A 14,026-nucleotide genomic window follows, 5' to 3' on the forward strand; every position below is an offset into this window, starting at 1 on the left:
TATAGAGATCACCTTTTGTTTTTAATACCACTCTTAGTTTCAGGTAATTCAGCCTGTACAGAAAGGAGTCCATCTTGCATGTCTTGAGCCAAGTTCAAACTGCATTTTCGAAAAACAATCAGCTCCAGCACCAACTCTCTATTGCTTTAATCACATACATTTAGACACAGCAACAATTAAGTAACAAATTGCCATGGGAGGGAAACATTGCATGTATACAAGCGCAAACAAACCTTTATCAGTCTTTTTTTGGTACAGCACATTGAGGCAGCCCTTCTTTGCCCATTGATGTGCGGTGGACATGATCACATATCCAAACTGCAAGAGAAAGTGCTCTAAATGCTGCTCAATGAACAGACACTCCTGGCTGGTTTTTATCTCAGATACACATGAGAAGATGACCCAATAATGGAAAACAAAAAGAACAAAAACACCCAGCAACAATAAATCAGCCATTACTACCAATGCTGAACACCTGTCTAGTGATGATGAGTAATAGTTTCTACCAATTCATACATAAACAGATTTACAACATTAGTGGCCATGAATGTTTTAAGAAAAGAGGCATCAGCCATCCAACAGGTTTACTATGAGTAGAAAAATAAAACATTTGGAAAGCCAATGTTTGCTTAGCCTCTATTCAAACTATGCAGCAGCAAAAGCAGCAGCGGCCCTGGCCGGTAGATGTTATGTTGGACTACACAAAGACACACACACTGTCACACATACAAACATACATGCACATATTCTTTCAATGTGTAAAAATAGAAGATTGAACACAGCTAGTATATAGATAGAGAAATGTACTGCTTAAAAGGTGGACCTTTTCAAATCTGTGTTTTCCATAAACAATCAAGTACCTGTCTAAACAACCGATAGAGATTTATACATGTTTTTCTCCACTTCTATACATTTTCTATAAAACAGACATGGCTTAAATTAATTATTCATGATAACAGGCCTAAAATACCATTGCATTTCTCCTGTGCACTTTTACAAAACCCATTATATACTAAAATAAGAGGGAAAAAAAAGAATTCCAGCAAATTAAATCAAACCCATGATCAATCCCACTGTATTGGTTTGCTTGCTTGAAGGAACATGAACCAGAGCACACAGCAGGCACCCACCTGGGATGTTGAAAGTATAAATGACAGAAAGATTAAATGTGGTAACCATCGGTGATGTGCAGGCGGGACGGGTGTCTGCTGTAAAGTGGTTCAAAGAAGCCATGAAGAAGGGAATTTACATTCTGAAGCCCTACTTGAAAAATCTCAAATTTAGTGACTGTATTCTGGTCTTAGTGCACAAAAGTACCCCTGAGTTTTAGGACAGGGAAGAGGCTTTATCATTTAGAGCACCGTTGTGGGGGGTGGCTACATAACCGGGGGTCTATGAGGCTCTTTTGGGAATGGCGGAGGGGCAAAATATATGGTCCTGGGCTAACAGTGCTGTGGGAATTTTGAGCTGAGAAGAAGCATTACTGGGGGAATACGGTGCAGTGGATAAGGCTCAGGTTTACAATGCCATGGTCATCCTTGGTCACCCACCCCTGCCTGCAACCACTCTTTTGTATGAGGTCATATTTCTAAAGCAGCCAACCCTTAAACGTGACTTCACATCACCAGGTTCTTGGACTGGGGATTTTTCAGATTGCATGTTACATTGACTTTAGGTTTGTACTTTCTCCTCCTTCCCTTCCTACCTTGTAGGAAAATCCCCGCTCTGTATTCCTCTTTCCTACAGTTCATACAGTTTGTTCTCTGGTCTCATCTGACCCTTCCCTCCCTGTTTATTTCAATGCTGATTTAGACCGCTCGGTTTCTGGGTCCACAGGCTCAGTGACATGGCTGTTTGGTCACGGCCTCTCCCCTCCCCCCCATAGCAGAAAGTAGCTGTGTTGAGGGCGTTGTACACTAATCAATGGGAATTTTGTCGTCCAGTTCCAGTGGCCTGTCCTCAGTGGCCTCTTCGAGCCTCCCCAGCTCCTGCAGCTGCTGCCGCCTCTGCACCTCTGCCTTCAGGTTCTCCAGATCCTTTTGGCTGAAATGCAATACCAAAAAAGAAAAAAGTCAATATCCGACTGCCTGTCGAGGCATTTCTGGTATAGATTAACCCATTTGAATGGTTTGGTCTTTTACTTTATAACCATACTCCGATATGTTATTTCCACCAATGCCTCGAATATATTAAAAAGCTAATGTCGAGTTCACGTCTACAATGACTAATCGCTTAGCAGGCAGAAAATGTAATTGCATTTTCAGTAAGGTTTTTTATGCAATTCAGCAGAAATTCTATTTTCAGCATCTCCAATCTAGATATTTAAATGTTTTTCCTTTTTTAGACCACTTTACAAACTAGATACAGTGTCTAAGTTAGTAATTTACAGACATAACCTCTGACTTAATTTGACAAACATTAAATCATTACTGGCTGAACTGTCAGGGATAACTTAATCACATAATAATCCAATATCATACTCCTGGAAATTCATAACTTAGTGTTTAATGTCAGATTTCTGTTGGGAATAAAAAAGGCGCTGCAGGTGTTCAGGGCATTGTGTACCTGAGCGGTATGAAGAGATGATTCCGTTGATAATGTTGAGCTCGTTCCAAGACACTGGCCATGCTGGGAGCAGTGAACTGCAAAAAACGAGGAAATAAAAACATGTCATCACTGCTAAATGGTGGCGATGAAACAGATAGAAGCACAGAAACACGTCCTGAGTCGGTCAAATGATTTACCTTGAGTGGCGTGATGCTGGCGTTGGAGCCGTTCTTGTAGATCTCGTTCATGGTTCTCTGCAGAGATACTGCCTGCTGGGTGAGATACTTCAGGTACTCAGAGCTCTCCTTGGTCTTCTCATGTGCCTCGCCCATCTGGGAGGAGAGGAAAAACAACAAGACGAAATTAATTTATCAAGGCTGACAAAAGAAATGTGCGCCAGACGGTGTGTAGTTACGCAGGGCGCACCTGGTTCTTGTAGATGGTGTAACCCTCCTTCTCGTGCTGCAAGTGCAGAGCGGAACTCAGCTTTGCTCTCGTAAACCCCTCGCAACCAAATGATGGCTGGAAAAAGAATATAAAACAAGGGCCAGATAAATAATAATGTCAGTATAAACTACTTTATGCATACAGACGATTCATTCTTTCCTCACCTGAGGGCCACTTTGAGGGACCCGGGCTCCATGGTACTTTGTGTTGATAGTCAAGGCGTTCTCCAGGAATCTCAGCGATAAATCATACTCCATTACACCGTGCAGCACCAGACCAATGTTACTCTGTGGAAGAGCACAAAGACCAAGGAAAGCAGTCATTTTAATTGTTCCTTTTATCTTTTTTTAAGGGCTGGTTTTACTTCTTTTTTTTTTATTACACACAATTTTGCCATCGGAGAATTATAATTTGAAGCCATCCAGTAAGGATTCATAAATCCTGAAATCTGTTTTTTTAAATATGCCTTTTCTGATGGTTGTTTGAAGCTTTACCACGATGTCTAGACCGGTGGACACCTAAAGGCTACTGCTTTAGGCTCAATACTAAATGTATACATAAGATTTGTAAATAACACTTCTGGTTAGATCTGGTCTCTTTAACAATTAGCATTTGTTCACTGAGAACCAGCTCTAGTCTTTTGAGTGTGACGATGGGAATTATTAACTTATTCTGTATCAATGCATTACTACAGAAGCAGTTTTTTTCCCCCATTCAAATAAACAGTAAAGACTGCACTCACGTCTAGCAGTGCCATCTCGGGGTGGTCTTCCCCGGAGACCACCAACATGAGGTAACGGGCGCGGTACAGCAGCTTTTAGGGCCGTCGACAGCTGGCCGTTGGCAAAGCAGTATAGAGCCAAGTGTGCATCTGGGAACAAACAGGAAACACACATATAGGTTAACGGAGAAGGAATCCTCTTTAGCATGAACCAAAGACTCTTACATCTGGTGTAATAACTTACATATTCTTGAACGGTGTTGGGGTGCTCGATGCCCAGGACTCTCTCACTCATCAGAACAGCCTTCTGCTGGTTACTGAGAGCCTGTGGGTGAATATAAAAGAAAAGGTCATTTGGTGACATAACATTCTTTTTTAAAACACAAAGTTAGAGTTATTATATTTCTGCCTACCTCAGCGTGGTCTCCCATGATATAGTTAAGGCGTGCCAGCAGGCGCAGGCAGGCACAGATCTCCACATGCATGGCTCCGTACACATTGTTGAAAAGATTCAGAGCCTCGTTGATCAGCTCACATCCCTCCTTCAGAAAACCTGGACGTGCAAAGAAAGGGGAGTAAGATACATTTAGTCGTAAAGACAGAAAGTATAGATTTTAAATTTGGTCAGAATCTATACCAAGTAGGTTTACTCAAGGAATTTGCTTTAGTGCATATTGTCGCAAAAATAAACACAGTAAGATCATTTTTCGTTGTAAAGTTTGACAAAACATAGAAAATAGATATTGTAAAACTATTATACTAAAAAGACTTAAAAAATGTAAAAAAAGTATACAGAAAAGGAAATACAATAAGACTATGGCAATGAAATAAATCACCATGTCAGAATTAAAAATTAGCAAAATTGGGAAATACATTTTTATGCATGATTCAATCTTTCAAGAGAAGACGTGTCTTGATATAAGCCTCTTTGATATTACATCTCTTGAAATAAGACGCTTTGACACAAGGCTTTTTCTCGCGGGTTACCTTGCTGCACTTTGGCCTGGCCGCTCTGGAAGAAGTGGAAGGCATCTGAGGCTTTGGGGTTCACATGCTTCACAACAGGGAAAATATTCAGGATGTCCTCCTCTGTGAGGGCAGGCTTGTGGCGGCTGTCAAAGTTATACTCCTTTAGGAGAATCTAGAAGGAAATTGAGAAGAGGAAGACATTTAATGAAGGCCATTTGGTAGTGCCGCCTAGGCTGACATAAAAAAAAAAAAAAAAAAAAGACCGTTACCTGGATCCCAGTTTTTAAGGAAATCTCTCTGAGCAGAGTGCTTTTCTGGAGGCCGTATTTCTCCACGACCAGGTCCACACTTTCACTGCACAACATAAAACAATTAACTTGTTAGAAATAAACACATACAAATAGAAACACTTCTTAAAAAGAGAGTTTTCACATCAGAAGGGGCCCTCACCACTCGATGGTGAAGTGATAGTAGCTGCTGGCCTCGGAGGCGATGTTCTTCCACATCTCGCTGGGCGTCAGGCTGGCCCACGCCGTGTTGTCTCCTCCGCCTGGGACCCTGTTGCGACGTTTGCGGTTTTTGCGGCGTGAGACCAGCTCGTCGGGAGGCAGGTGGGCGACAGCATCAGGGAAGGAGCTCAGGAAGCAGTTTAGGAAATGGCTTACAGCGGCAGAGAGGGCAGACAACTCCACACCCTGAGAGGAGGAAGAATATGTTAATTTCTCTCTTATTTATCATTTTGTTTTGTCCTTTCTTTTTTTGGTGCACAATGTGTCAACCTAATATCTCAATTATATAGCATTGTACAACTTGTTAAGAATCACAACAAATTAAGTAAACAAGGAACAAATCCAAATATTTTGTGAATCTTAGGTAAAAATGTATCAAACTGAGGTCAAGAAATGTTTGAATAAACACGTACACAAGTATAGGATGCTAATAAATACACAATGTAATGATTTGTATAAAAAAAAAAAAGAAGAAGAAGAAAAGAAAATATGTTAAATCTAAACACATTATTCTTTTACAGATTAATAATAACGTGAAATGTTACCAACCTGGAGGTATGTCTTGAAGAAGTGTTTTGCACATCTGGTGATCATCTCAGTGATTCCTATTCTCTAAAGTATATACAAAAATACAAATATTAGAAGGAAAAACCACCAAAGTAAAAGTAAAGGACGGTGCTGGTTAGATATAGACTCACATAGAAGTGCTCCAGCTGGGCTTTGGCCGGGGTCTTGTCCACAAACTCCAGGACGTTGCCCAGATAGCGGACGTTGATGCCTCTCTGGTGCAAGGCCTCGGTCAGTGTGGCTCCATCCATGGGCAGAGCGCTGTGGTCCAAACAGTCTTTAACCTGGTTATAAAACACACAAATGGATTTAAACTCAGATAAACAACAAGAGAAATGAAAGCCCTTTATGGAGTTGTATCTGAGGGCAGTGCGTGTCACTGACCAGTGATGGGATCTGACAGGAAACCAGGAAGGCTGCAGCGTCTTTGAGAAGCTGCTTCTGCTTCTGGATATCATCTGCAGCGTCTTCTGGGAAACGTACTCCTGGTTCAACAACACATGCACACACATTAAGGGCTGCTATTCATCCCTCCCAACTCTTCTTCTATTGTCCAGTAAAGAGTCATTTACTCTCTCTCTCATCAAAAATGTAACACGAGCAACAAGGAATTTAGACATCGACATATCTGACATTTCAGGGACATTAAATAGTTATCTTTCTAAGGTTATACACGTCGTTTCATAATGTATTAAAAAGGCCCCCTAATATACTGTTTTTTATCAATATATTATAGGTCTCAGATATATACAAAACATGTATCTGAAGTGTTTGGCTCCAATTACCAAACACCTATTGAAGCATGACATAAACCCCTCTGTTTCAAAAGTGCTGATTCTTAGTATTTTACTTTAGATGAAAATAAGGAGCCACTCCCCACGCCCCTCTGTGAGATAGTTAATTAAAAAGAACACAACAGTGCTCTAGGAGGGGGGGGGGGGGCTTACCTTGGTTGGATATTGGCTAAAGGTTACACAAGCCAGAAAATCGTTATGACATCATAAAGTGGCCAAAATCTGATCAGCTCATTTTCTGACAGGTTTTTATAGAAATGGATCAGGACAAAAAGTCAGCCAATCTTTGTTCCTGAAACTTTCAGAATCTCTTTACACAGAGGGGACACATGTTTATGTAGAAAATTCATGAAAAAGTGGATTTTGCATAATAGGTGAACTTTAAAACCTCATCATCTCTAAATCAAATTAGATGACCAGTTATCAGCTCAAAATACTTGTTTAATTTGTCTCGCACTGGTTGATTAACATATGGTTATTTATCCTTTGTGCTCACCTGGGGAGAAGATGTCGGGGTTGAAGCGAATGTCAAAGGATGTGTTGCTGATCGAGCCGACTGCCTTGCAGGCATTCAGGACGACCTCGCGGCTTTTGGGATCTATTTTTGATTAGGATCACATACATCGAAAGATGCAACATTTTTAAAAGTGACGACGACACACACAGTTTAGTCATTGTAAATAAAGAAAACTGAGCTTCTGAACCCCCGAACATACAGTGGAAATGTTGTAATTCAGGCGATTTTTAGCATTGAATAGTGATTTAATAAGCCTACTGTAGACATCGTGCCCACCAACCTTGAAAAGTTATCAATAAACAAGCACTCAACATATAAATCGAAAAATTAGGTCAGGCAGATTACTATAAATGGACTGTACTTATATAGCGCTTTATCCAGTCTTTAAGACCCCTCAAAGCGCTTAACATACTACATGTCGTTCACCCATTCATACAGAGCAGTGTATGTTACTCTAGGAACTAACATGCATACACAGTGATTTAGTATCAATCGATTAGCAGCACACACACATTAGATTATGTTTGCATTCCAATATACATTTTGATTAATGAACAACAGTTATTCATTTTATTGGGTCAAATCCCACCGCAAAGGCATCACAGGGCGGGACAATTAGAGAGGGGCTGATTGGGGTCAACACTCTCCCCCTGCAGGCTGAGGACTGACAGGGACAGCTAGCCTGGTGGAAATAAGCCACTATAACCCAGTGCTTGATATTTCAATGCTCGACTGCTCTAGCTATATAGACACACATATTCTAAAATCATCTGCATCAATACAGATGCTTGAATATCACTTTTTCTATGCAATCATCCACCAGAGTAGCTCTCCCTGCGTTGTCCTGGCCTTGCTTTTTGGGGGGTTTTCGGACGTACCAATACACGATCCATCTTCAGCAACTAAGGTCTGCGCCAGCTCTTTGGCCTGAGCCAATCCAGGAATAATTTCCTCAAGCTCCTTACCCTCCAGTGGGCTCTTGCATTCCCCGTTCTGAGGCCTGTTTGCGATGGGCTTTGAGGATTTGTCTTCCCCTTCAGTCGCTGCCTGTGAAGCAGCAGAGGTGTTGTTCTCTGTCTGGCTTGGGCTGTCTGTGGAGGCCTCTGTTGCACTGGTAGACTCTGACGCTGGGGTCTGGGTCGTCTCTGCTTTGTTTTCTGTGGCTGTTTCAGACGTTTCTGTGATGGCGGGTACATTAGCTTTAGCGTCCTTGTTTGCTTTCTGTTGCATGAGCTGTAATGCGGCCATCTTCATGAAGAGAAGATATCTGCGAAGGATGAAAAGATAGTAAACGCATGTATAAACTCTCCTGATGATGCTAGGACGCCCGACAGCGCAGACTCTTACCTGTGCTCAACGAAGGCCTCAATGAGCTCTTGGCGTAGACAAGCCAAGCGGTGGCGGTGTGGGCGAGGGAAGCCTTGGCGCTGACTCTCTGGAGACAGCTCCTCTCCATCCACAGGCAGGAAGTTGAGGTCAGGAGGGAAGGTACGGAGAAGGTCCAGGATGTAATGTCGGCCATCATTTCCGGTAATGCCCTTACATTCGACCGAAGAGCAGAGCTCCACTGCCTCGTCCTTCTCATTCAGCACGTTGTGCCTCTGGACCTAACAAGTACACCCAGTAAAAGCTAATATTAACTTGTTGGAGAGACAGAGGATCTAAATACAATCAGAAAAACAGTCTTTAAAGAATAAAGCTGACGATATTCTACATCTTTGTATGTGTCATCAAACTAGTATGCCTATCTACTTGCACAAAATATGCAAGCTCGTCATTTAACTGACCTTGAGTGGCCGGCTGGTTTTCTCCAGCAGCTCCAGGTATTTGCTGTGAGACACGACCGTCTTTCCGAAGTCGATGGAGCCGTAGATGACGCTCTGCTCCTGCTCTCGCTCCAGGATACCCGGGATGATGGACTGAGCGGTGACACGGTAGCCTCTGTAGTCCACCACCACCGTCCCCAGAGTGTACAGACCCTCCACATCCACCGCCCCGTACGCCCGGACTCCATTCAAGTCATTGGTGGGTGCAGCGTGGGCGGCAGCATCTCCACCCAGCTCAAGGTAGTGGTCCCGTACATCGAAGCCCAGGCTGAAGAAGATGTTGTTCCAGATGAACATCTGCATGCGCGTTTCCTCCCCTGGGTTGATGGCCATGACGTTGCCATCAATGACTGCCATGGCTCCTCGTGTGGCAGCTGCTGCAAAGTCACTGTGGACCTGCAGGTGAAAAAAGAAAAAGGAGTAATTGGTAAGTGAGAAGAATCTGTTATACATGTCCACATTACTTTGAGCATTAACAGAGTGACAGCAGTTCTCTGCTCCAGTATCATCTGGTTGATCTTGTGTTAATTTTGTACCTTGAAAATGGCCCTCTCCCTCAGAAGGCGTTCAGGCAGGTTCTTCCTGGGCAGCTCTCTGGTGGTCTGCAGCTCCTCGTTCCAATCTCTGGTCTGAAGACAATCAGCACAAACATGTTTTTATACTGGAATGACTAGACATCTTTTTTCTGCCTGATGTGGTGCTTGGTTCAGATGATCCCACCTGTCCAGGTATGTGCTCCTCGTAACCCAGGCGGGAGGTGTAGGCGTCTTCAGCTCGAACACAGTCCATGGCGTGGTCTACCTGTGGAGCTGTCCAGCTGTACACCTGGAAGGGCGTTGCTATCCTCTCAAACGGATGCCTCTGGACCCTGCAGCAAAAACGCAGCACAATCATTTCAAAAGGCATCCTGTGTGGGGTCTTTTGCTCTTGCTGTAGGCAGTTCCTGCATCATCACAATTGTAGCCAAATGAATGACAAAACGACAGCCTCCTGAACATCTTTTTTGTAATAAATGCACTATTTGAGTGTTCTTATTATTCTTTAGGACTGTGACCTTCATGCCAGGACTTGACTGTAAACTGTTTTGTTATTGCATTGTTAAAAAAAGTCAAATGAAGATTAGAATAGAAGCACTTTAAAAAGAAAAACAACAAGACTTAAAGAGACAGGAAAATGAAAGGAGAGAGAGCGGGTTAGACATGCAGCAAAAGTGTGTATGTCAGACATAAAACCAGGCCTCTGCAGCAATTTGTCGTCTATTAGACATGTTTTCATCAATAGGGGGTGAGAAATGACATTGTTCTCTAAATTGTTCAAACACAATGAAGTCATTTAGCATAAAGTCACGTTATCCACTGGCAGTAAATGTTTTTACCTTTTCTTTTGCAGGGCAGTGAAGTTCTTCTTGAAGGTAGGGCTGATCTGGCTCAGTAGCTCCACCAGAGAATGGCTCAGGAAGCTGTGATTGGCTGGCTTAGGGTTAAAGGTATATGTAGTAGATCTGGAAGACACACAGACACATTACCATTATTATTCAAATTGTCATGGTTTGCTATTATGTTTTGTTTGCAACAAGTAAATCTACTAACATAAGAGAACCATTTAACAATCAAGCAAGCATGAACTCGAAGTAGTTTTCCTGTATGAATTTAGCTCTGACAGTTTTTGACAAAAATATGCCAAACTAGAAACTACAAAACCTTGGAGGGAGGCTGGGCATTATGGCAAAACACACCTAGTCCTATATAGGTTACTTTTACTATGAGAATGATAAATATCACAATATAGCATGTTTTCTGGATGTTATAAAGGAATGAACACATGGAAGGAGTATTTGCTAATTTAAATAGGGAACTTCACTGCTGAATAAATATGAAATATTAAATGTTCAAGTGAAGCTAGAGAAATATTTAATGAAGATTACTATATACACTACCATATTGAGATCTTGAAATATAAAATATTTCACATTAGATTTGGACAAATTTGGGTTAGTATGTGCTTGTTATTATTATTTAGACAAAGTCATTGTGTAACACGATGTCTCTGTTAATTTTCTCAATGGACAATGTGATTCCATTGAACGAGAATCATAAAATCAGCAGAATAAAATATTGCTCAGCCCTGCATGAGAGGAACTTGAAATGGCTATGCCCAAAAACCATAATGCAGGTTTTAAATTCTTGCTGGCATCCAAAATGGGCATCCTGAAACTGTTAATGCCAAACGCTTCGTGTATTAGCTATGTGTACAGAGATTATACAGCTTAAAAACTTGAGACTCCAGTGCAGGAAAAACATAAGATATGCATGTTGACTGACTGGTTGAGGTAGAAGCCGCGTGTCGAGGCAGTGATGCTGATGTGACGCTCCTCCACCGTCACCATGTACAGGTACATCAGGTCACCATGCATCTTCCTGTTTCCAGGGGGAGGGTTCCAGCCGCTCATGGTCAGGACCTTCAGGCACTGCATCGGCTTTGGAAGCAAAAGAAAATACATTGAAAATGAGTCTCTAACTCTACTTAAAACACTTTCGTAAACTGCGTAAACATTTTCCTATAAATTGTATTTTGGTCGCAGTCAAATCTACACACGTGCAACATGAAAGTTTAACATCTTGCATACAGTGGCACAGACTGTGACATCACAGCCACACACACATTATGCACATTAGGGTGGTCCTTAAAATTGAAAGTCGGAAAGTCTAAGCTCCAGCCCCCAGAATTCATTCCGTTAGTCAAGAAAACTCTGCAGGTGAATTTTTTCCTCAATCTGACAACATTTACCCCTCCCTCATCAACCTCAGTGTGGCAGCCCAGGGGATGAGGGAGGGGTAAATGCTGTTGGAATTTGAATAAAATTCACAAGGAGAGTTTTCTTGACTATCATAACAAATTACGGTGGTTGGAGCTTAAAATAAATGAATTTGAAAATGTACATGGCACTAAGGACCACCCTAATGCACATTGGTGTGAACCAGAGTCCCCGTTAGCCGGTAATTACCGGACTACGACCGGTAAAATATGCTGAAGACCGGCAAATCTAAATCTCTCTGGTCAAAGCGTCCGGTCAAAATATATTTCCCCTTAGCGCAATACCGCATCAGTTGCGCAACTTGCGCCACTTATGTGACAGACGAAAGAGTATGTGACAGACAAGAAGAGTCAATCCTAATGTCTAACATCTAATGTGGAAAAAGAGATGTCCTGTATGGGTTGATTGTGCGTTGATCTGTTGGTAATGCCTCGAGGTTCCGGTGGGCATGTAAACAAATGCATAATGCTGCGCTATACTTTGCGGCCTCACCCGGTTGCATAGCGACACTTATTGTTTAGGTGTCTTTTAATAAGCAGGTAGTCATATCATTAGCTAGAACTAGCTAGATCTGATCGATATGGACATAAACGCGAGTGAAGTCTAATCTGACGGGAGAGAGAGATCAGCTGCTGCTGACGAGTCGACACGCAGCTCTGCATGATCACATGCAGCGGTGAGCGGAACAAAACACACACTTCAAGTTAGAATATCACACGTAGCTATTTTAATTACCTCTCAAACTACCTAAACTAGTTATAGATATGTTTAGTTTTACTGTCGGGTCACTCATTACTGGATCCGAAAGCTGCATGATACTGACGGGCTGTCAGGAGAGAGCGCTCCGTTTATTATTCCTGTGTTATAGTAAGTTACTGTACACTTTTGAATAATGTAGTTAATCTACTATAATTAGTTTGTTTAATATCGAATCATATCAATTTGTTTTAAAGCTCAATAAATAACAAAGAAGACCTTTGACCGGCACTTTTCAAATTGTGTCAGGAAGATTTAAACTTTAACGGACATGTTGACCGGCAAAAAAATATTCTATCGGGAACTCTGGTGTGAACGTTTATTAAATGAAATCCTACAGTTATTTAATCCTTATAAACTTATGTGTTAAGTTTAAGGATGAAAGGCATTGACTACACTGTAGTCAATGAGTGTGTGGCAGGATAGAAGTCTGTGTTGACATTGACATGAGGTTGTCAGAATGCAGATGTGTTATTTCCTGCCTATATGAAGGTATCTGGCACAGGAAGTGTTTTACGATGCATGCGAGCACATTAGCTTTTCAGAAACCAATCCATTGTAACGGCCCGTCCACACACAGGCATGAAAAAAATCTTTCAAAGCTTCGCCCATTCACTTGAATGGGGTGACGTAGAAGATTTTTAATCTTCGCCGAACTGCATTGTGGGGAGCGGAGCATGGCTTTGCAAGCATCGTGAGCATCAAAAGTTGAGCAATGTTCAACTTTTGAGGCTCCCAATGCTTGTGAAGCTGGCATCAGCCAATCAAATCCCGTTCATGCAAATCCCGCCAGTGCAAGCGCGAGCCAATCAAACCGCGTGTACTGTATGCAGATACCGCTGCCGTCTTTTCCATATGTCATAAAATGGAGGATAAATTAATCATCGCTGTAGGAAATGTCCCGGTCCTTTACGACTGCTCTCTGTTCACCTTCCGGGACCTAAACCGGAGGAACCAGGCATGGAGGGAGGTGGCAGAGACAGTTGGTGAAACTGGAAGGTTTTCACCTGTTTGGGGAGTTTATATCCAGTTTACTTCGTTTTAACATTGAATGGATAGGCTTTGTATGCCGGGGGCGGGCGGGAGATTCCTGATTGATTGTTGGTCGCCTTGGGCGCGTGAAATCGCCAAGCTTCAGACACGCCCAGCATCAAGATTTTTCATGCCTGTGTGTGGACGGGCCGTAAGTGCTCCTGCATCGGCTTCAAATAAGCCAAAACTTGTTATAGTAGGACCAAAAGTAGGGCAGAGCTCACTGCTTCTCACCTTCAAGTCTTTGTTCTGGGGCTGGAGGGGCAGCAGGGGGCGATCTTTGCTGCCGGGCAGGATGTGCTCTGGGGGGGTGCAGTCAATCTGCTCCAGCTCGTTGCCCTTTTTCTTTCGCTTACCACTATCTGTAGACAAATAAAATCAGGCCATGTTAACATCTTCAGTCCGCCTACATGTTGCAACAGTCATGACACTGTACATTAAAAGAGAGGATTAGGATTGTTTTAAGTGGGGTTGTATGAGGTCCTCATCTATAGTCAGGAAATGACGGTCGAAAGAGAGTGGCTTA

General features: G+C 42.4%; 1 protein-coding gene across 1 annotated transcript in view; it reads right to left on the bottom strand.

The window, feature by feature from the left end:
- Window positions 1-14,026, bottom strand: part of cluha (clustered mitochondria (cluA/CLU1) homolog a) — a 22,151-nt gene continuing 8,125 nt past the window's right edge. The window contains 28 exon segments of the mRNA XM_079676601.1: window positions 1-2,043; window positions 2,566-2,582; window positions 2,585-2,608; window positions 2,610-2,642; window positions 2,745-2,879; window positions 2,974-3,015; window positions 3,017-3,049; window positions 3,051-3,069; window positions 3,159-3,184; window positions 3,186-3,281; window positions 3,737-3,811; window positions 3,813-4,040; window positions 4,129-4,268; window positions 4,703-4,856; window positions 4,954-5,038; window positions 5,135-5,379; window positions 5,743-5,805; window positions 5,892-6,044; window positions 6,145-6,245; window positions 7,051-7,152; window positions 7,950-8,338; window positions 8,419-8,678; window positions 8,859-9,293; window positions 9,434-9,526; window positions 9,618-9,765; window positions 10,273-10,398; window positions 11,219-11,373; window positions 13,735-13,862. Coding sequence (XP_079532727.1) covers window positions 1,917-2,043; window positions 2,566-2,582; window positions 2,585-2,608; window positions 2,610-2,642; window positions 2,745-2,879; window positions 2,974-3,015; window positions 3,017-3,049; window positions 3,051-3,069; window positions 3,159-3,184; window positions 3,186-3,281; window positions 3,737-3,811; window positions 3,813-4,040; window positions 4,129-4,268; window positions 4,703-4,856; window positions 4,954-5,038; window positions 5,135-5,379; window positions 5,743-5,805; window positions 5,892-6,044; window positions 6,145-6,245; window positions 7,051-7,152; window positions 7,950-8,338; window positions 8,419-8,678; window positions 8,859-9,293; window positions 9,434-9,526; window positions 9,618-9,765; window positions 10,273-10,398; window positions 11,219-11,373; window positions 13,735-13,862 — 3,632 coding nt within the window. The 3' untranslated portion in view covers window positions 1-1,916.

The sequence above is a fragment of the Notothenia rossii genome, assembly GCF_949606895.1.
Source record: "Notothenia rossii genome assembly, chromosome: 4".
Classification (NCBI taxonomy): domain Eukaryota; kingdom Metazoa; phylum Chordata; class Actinopteri; order Perciformes; family Nototheniidae; genus Notothenia; species Notothenia rossii.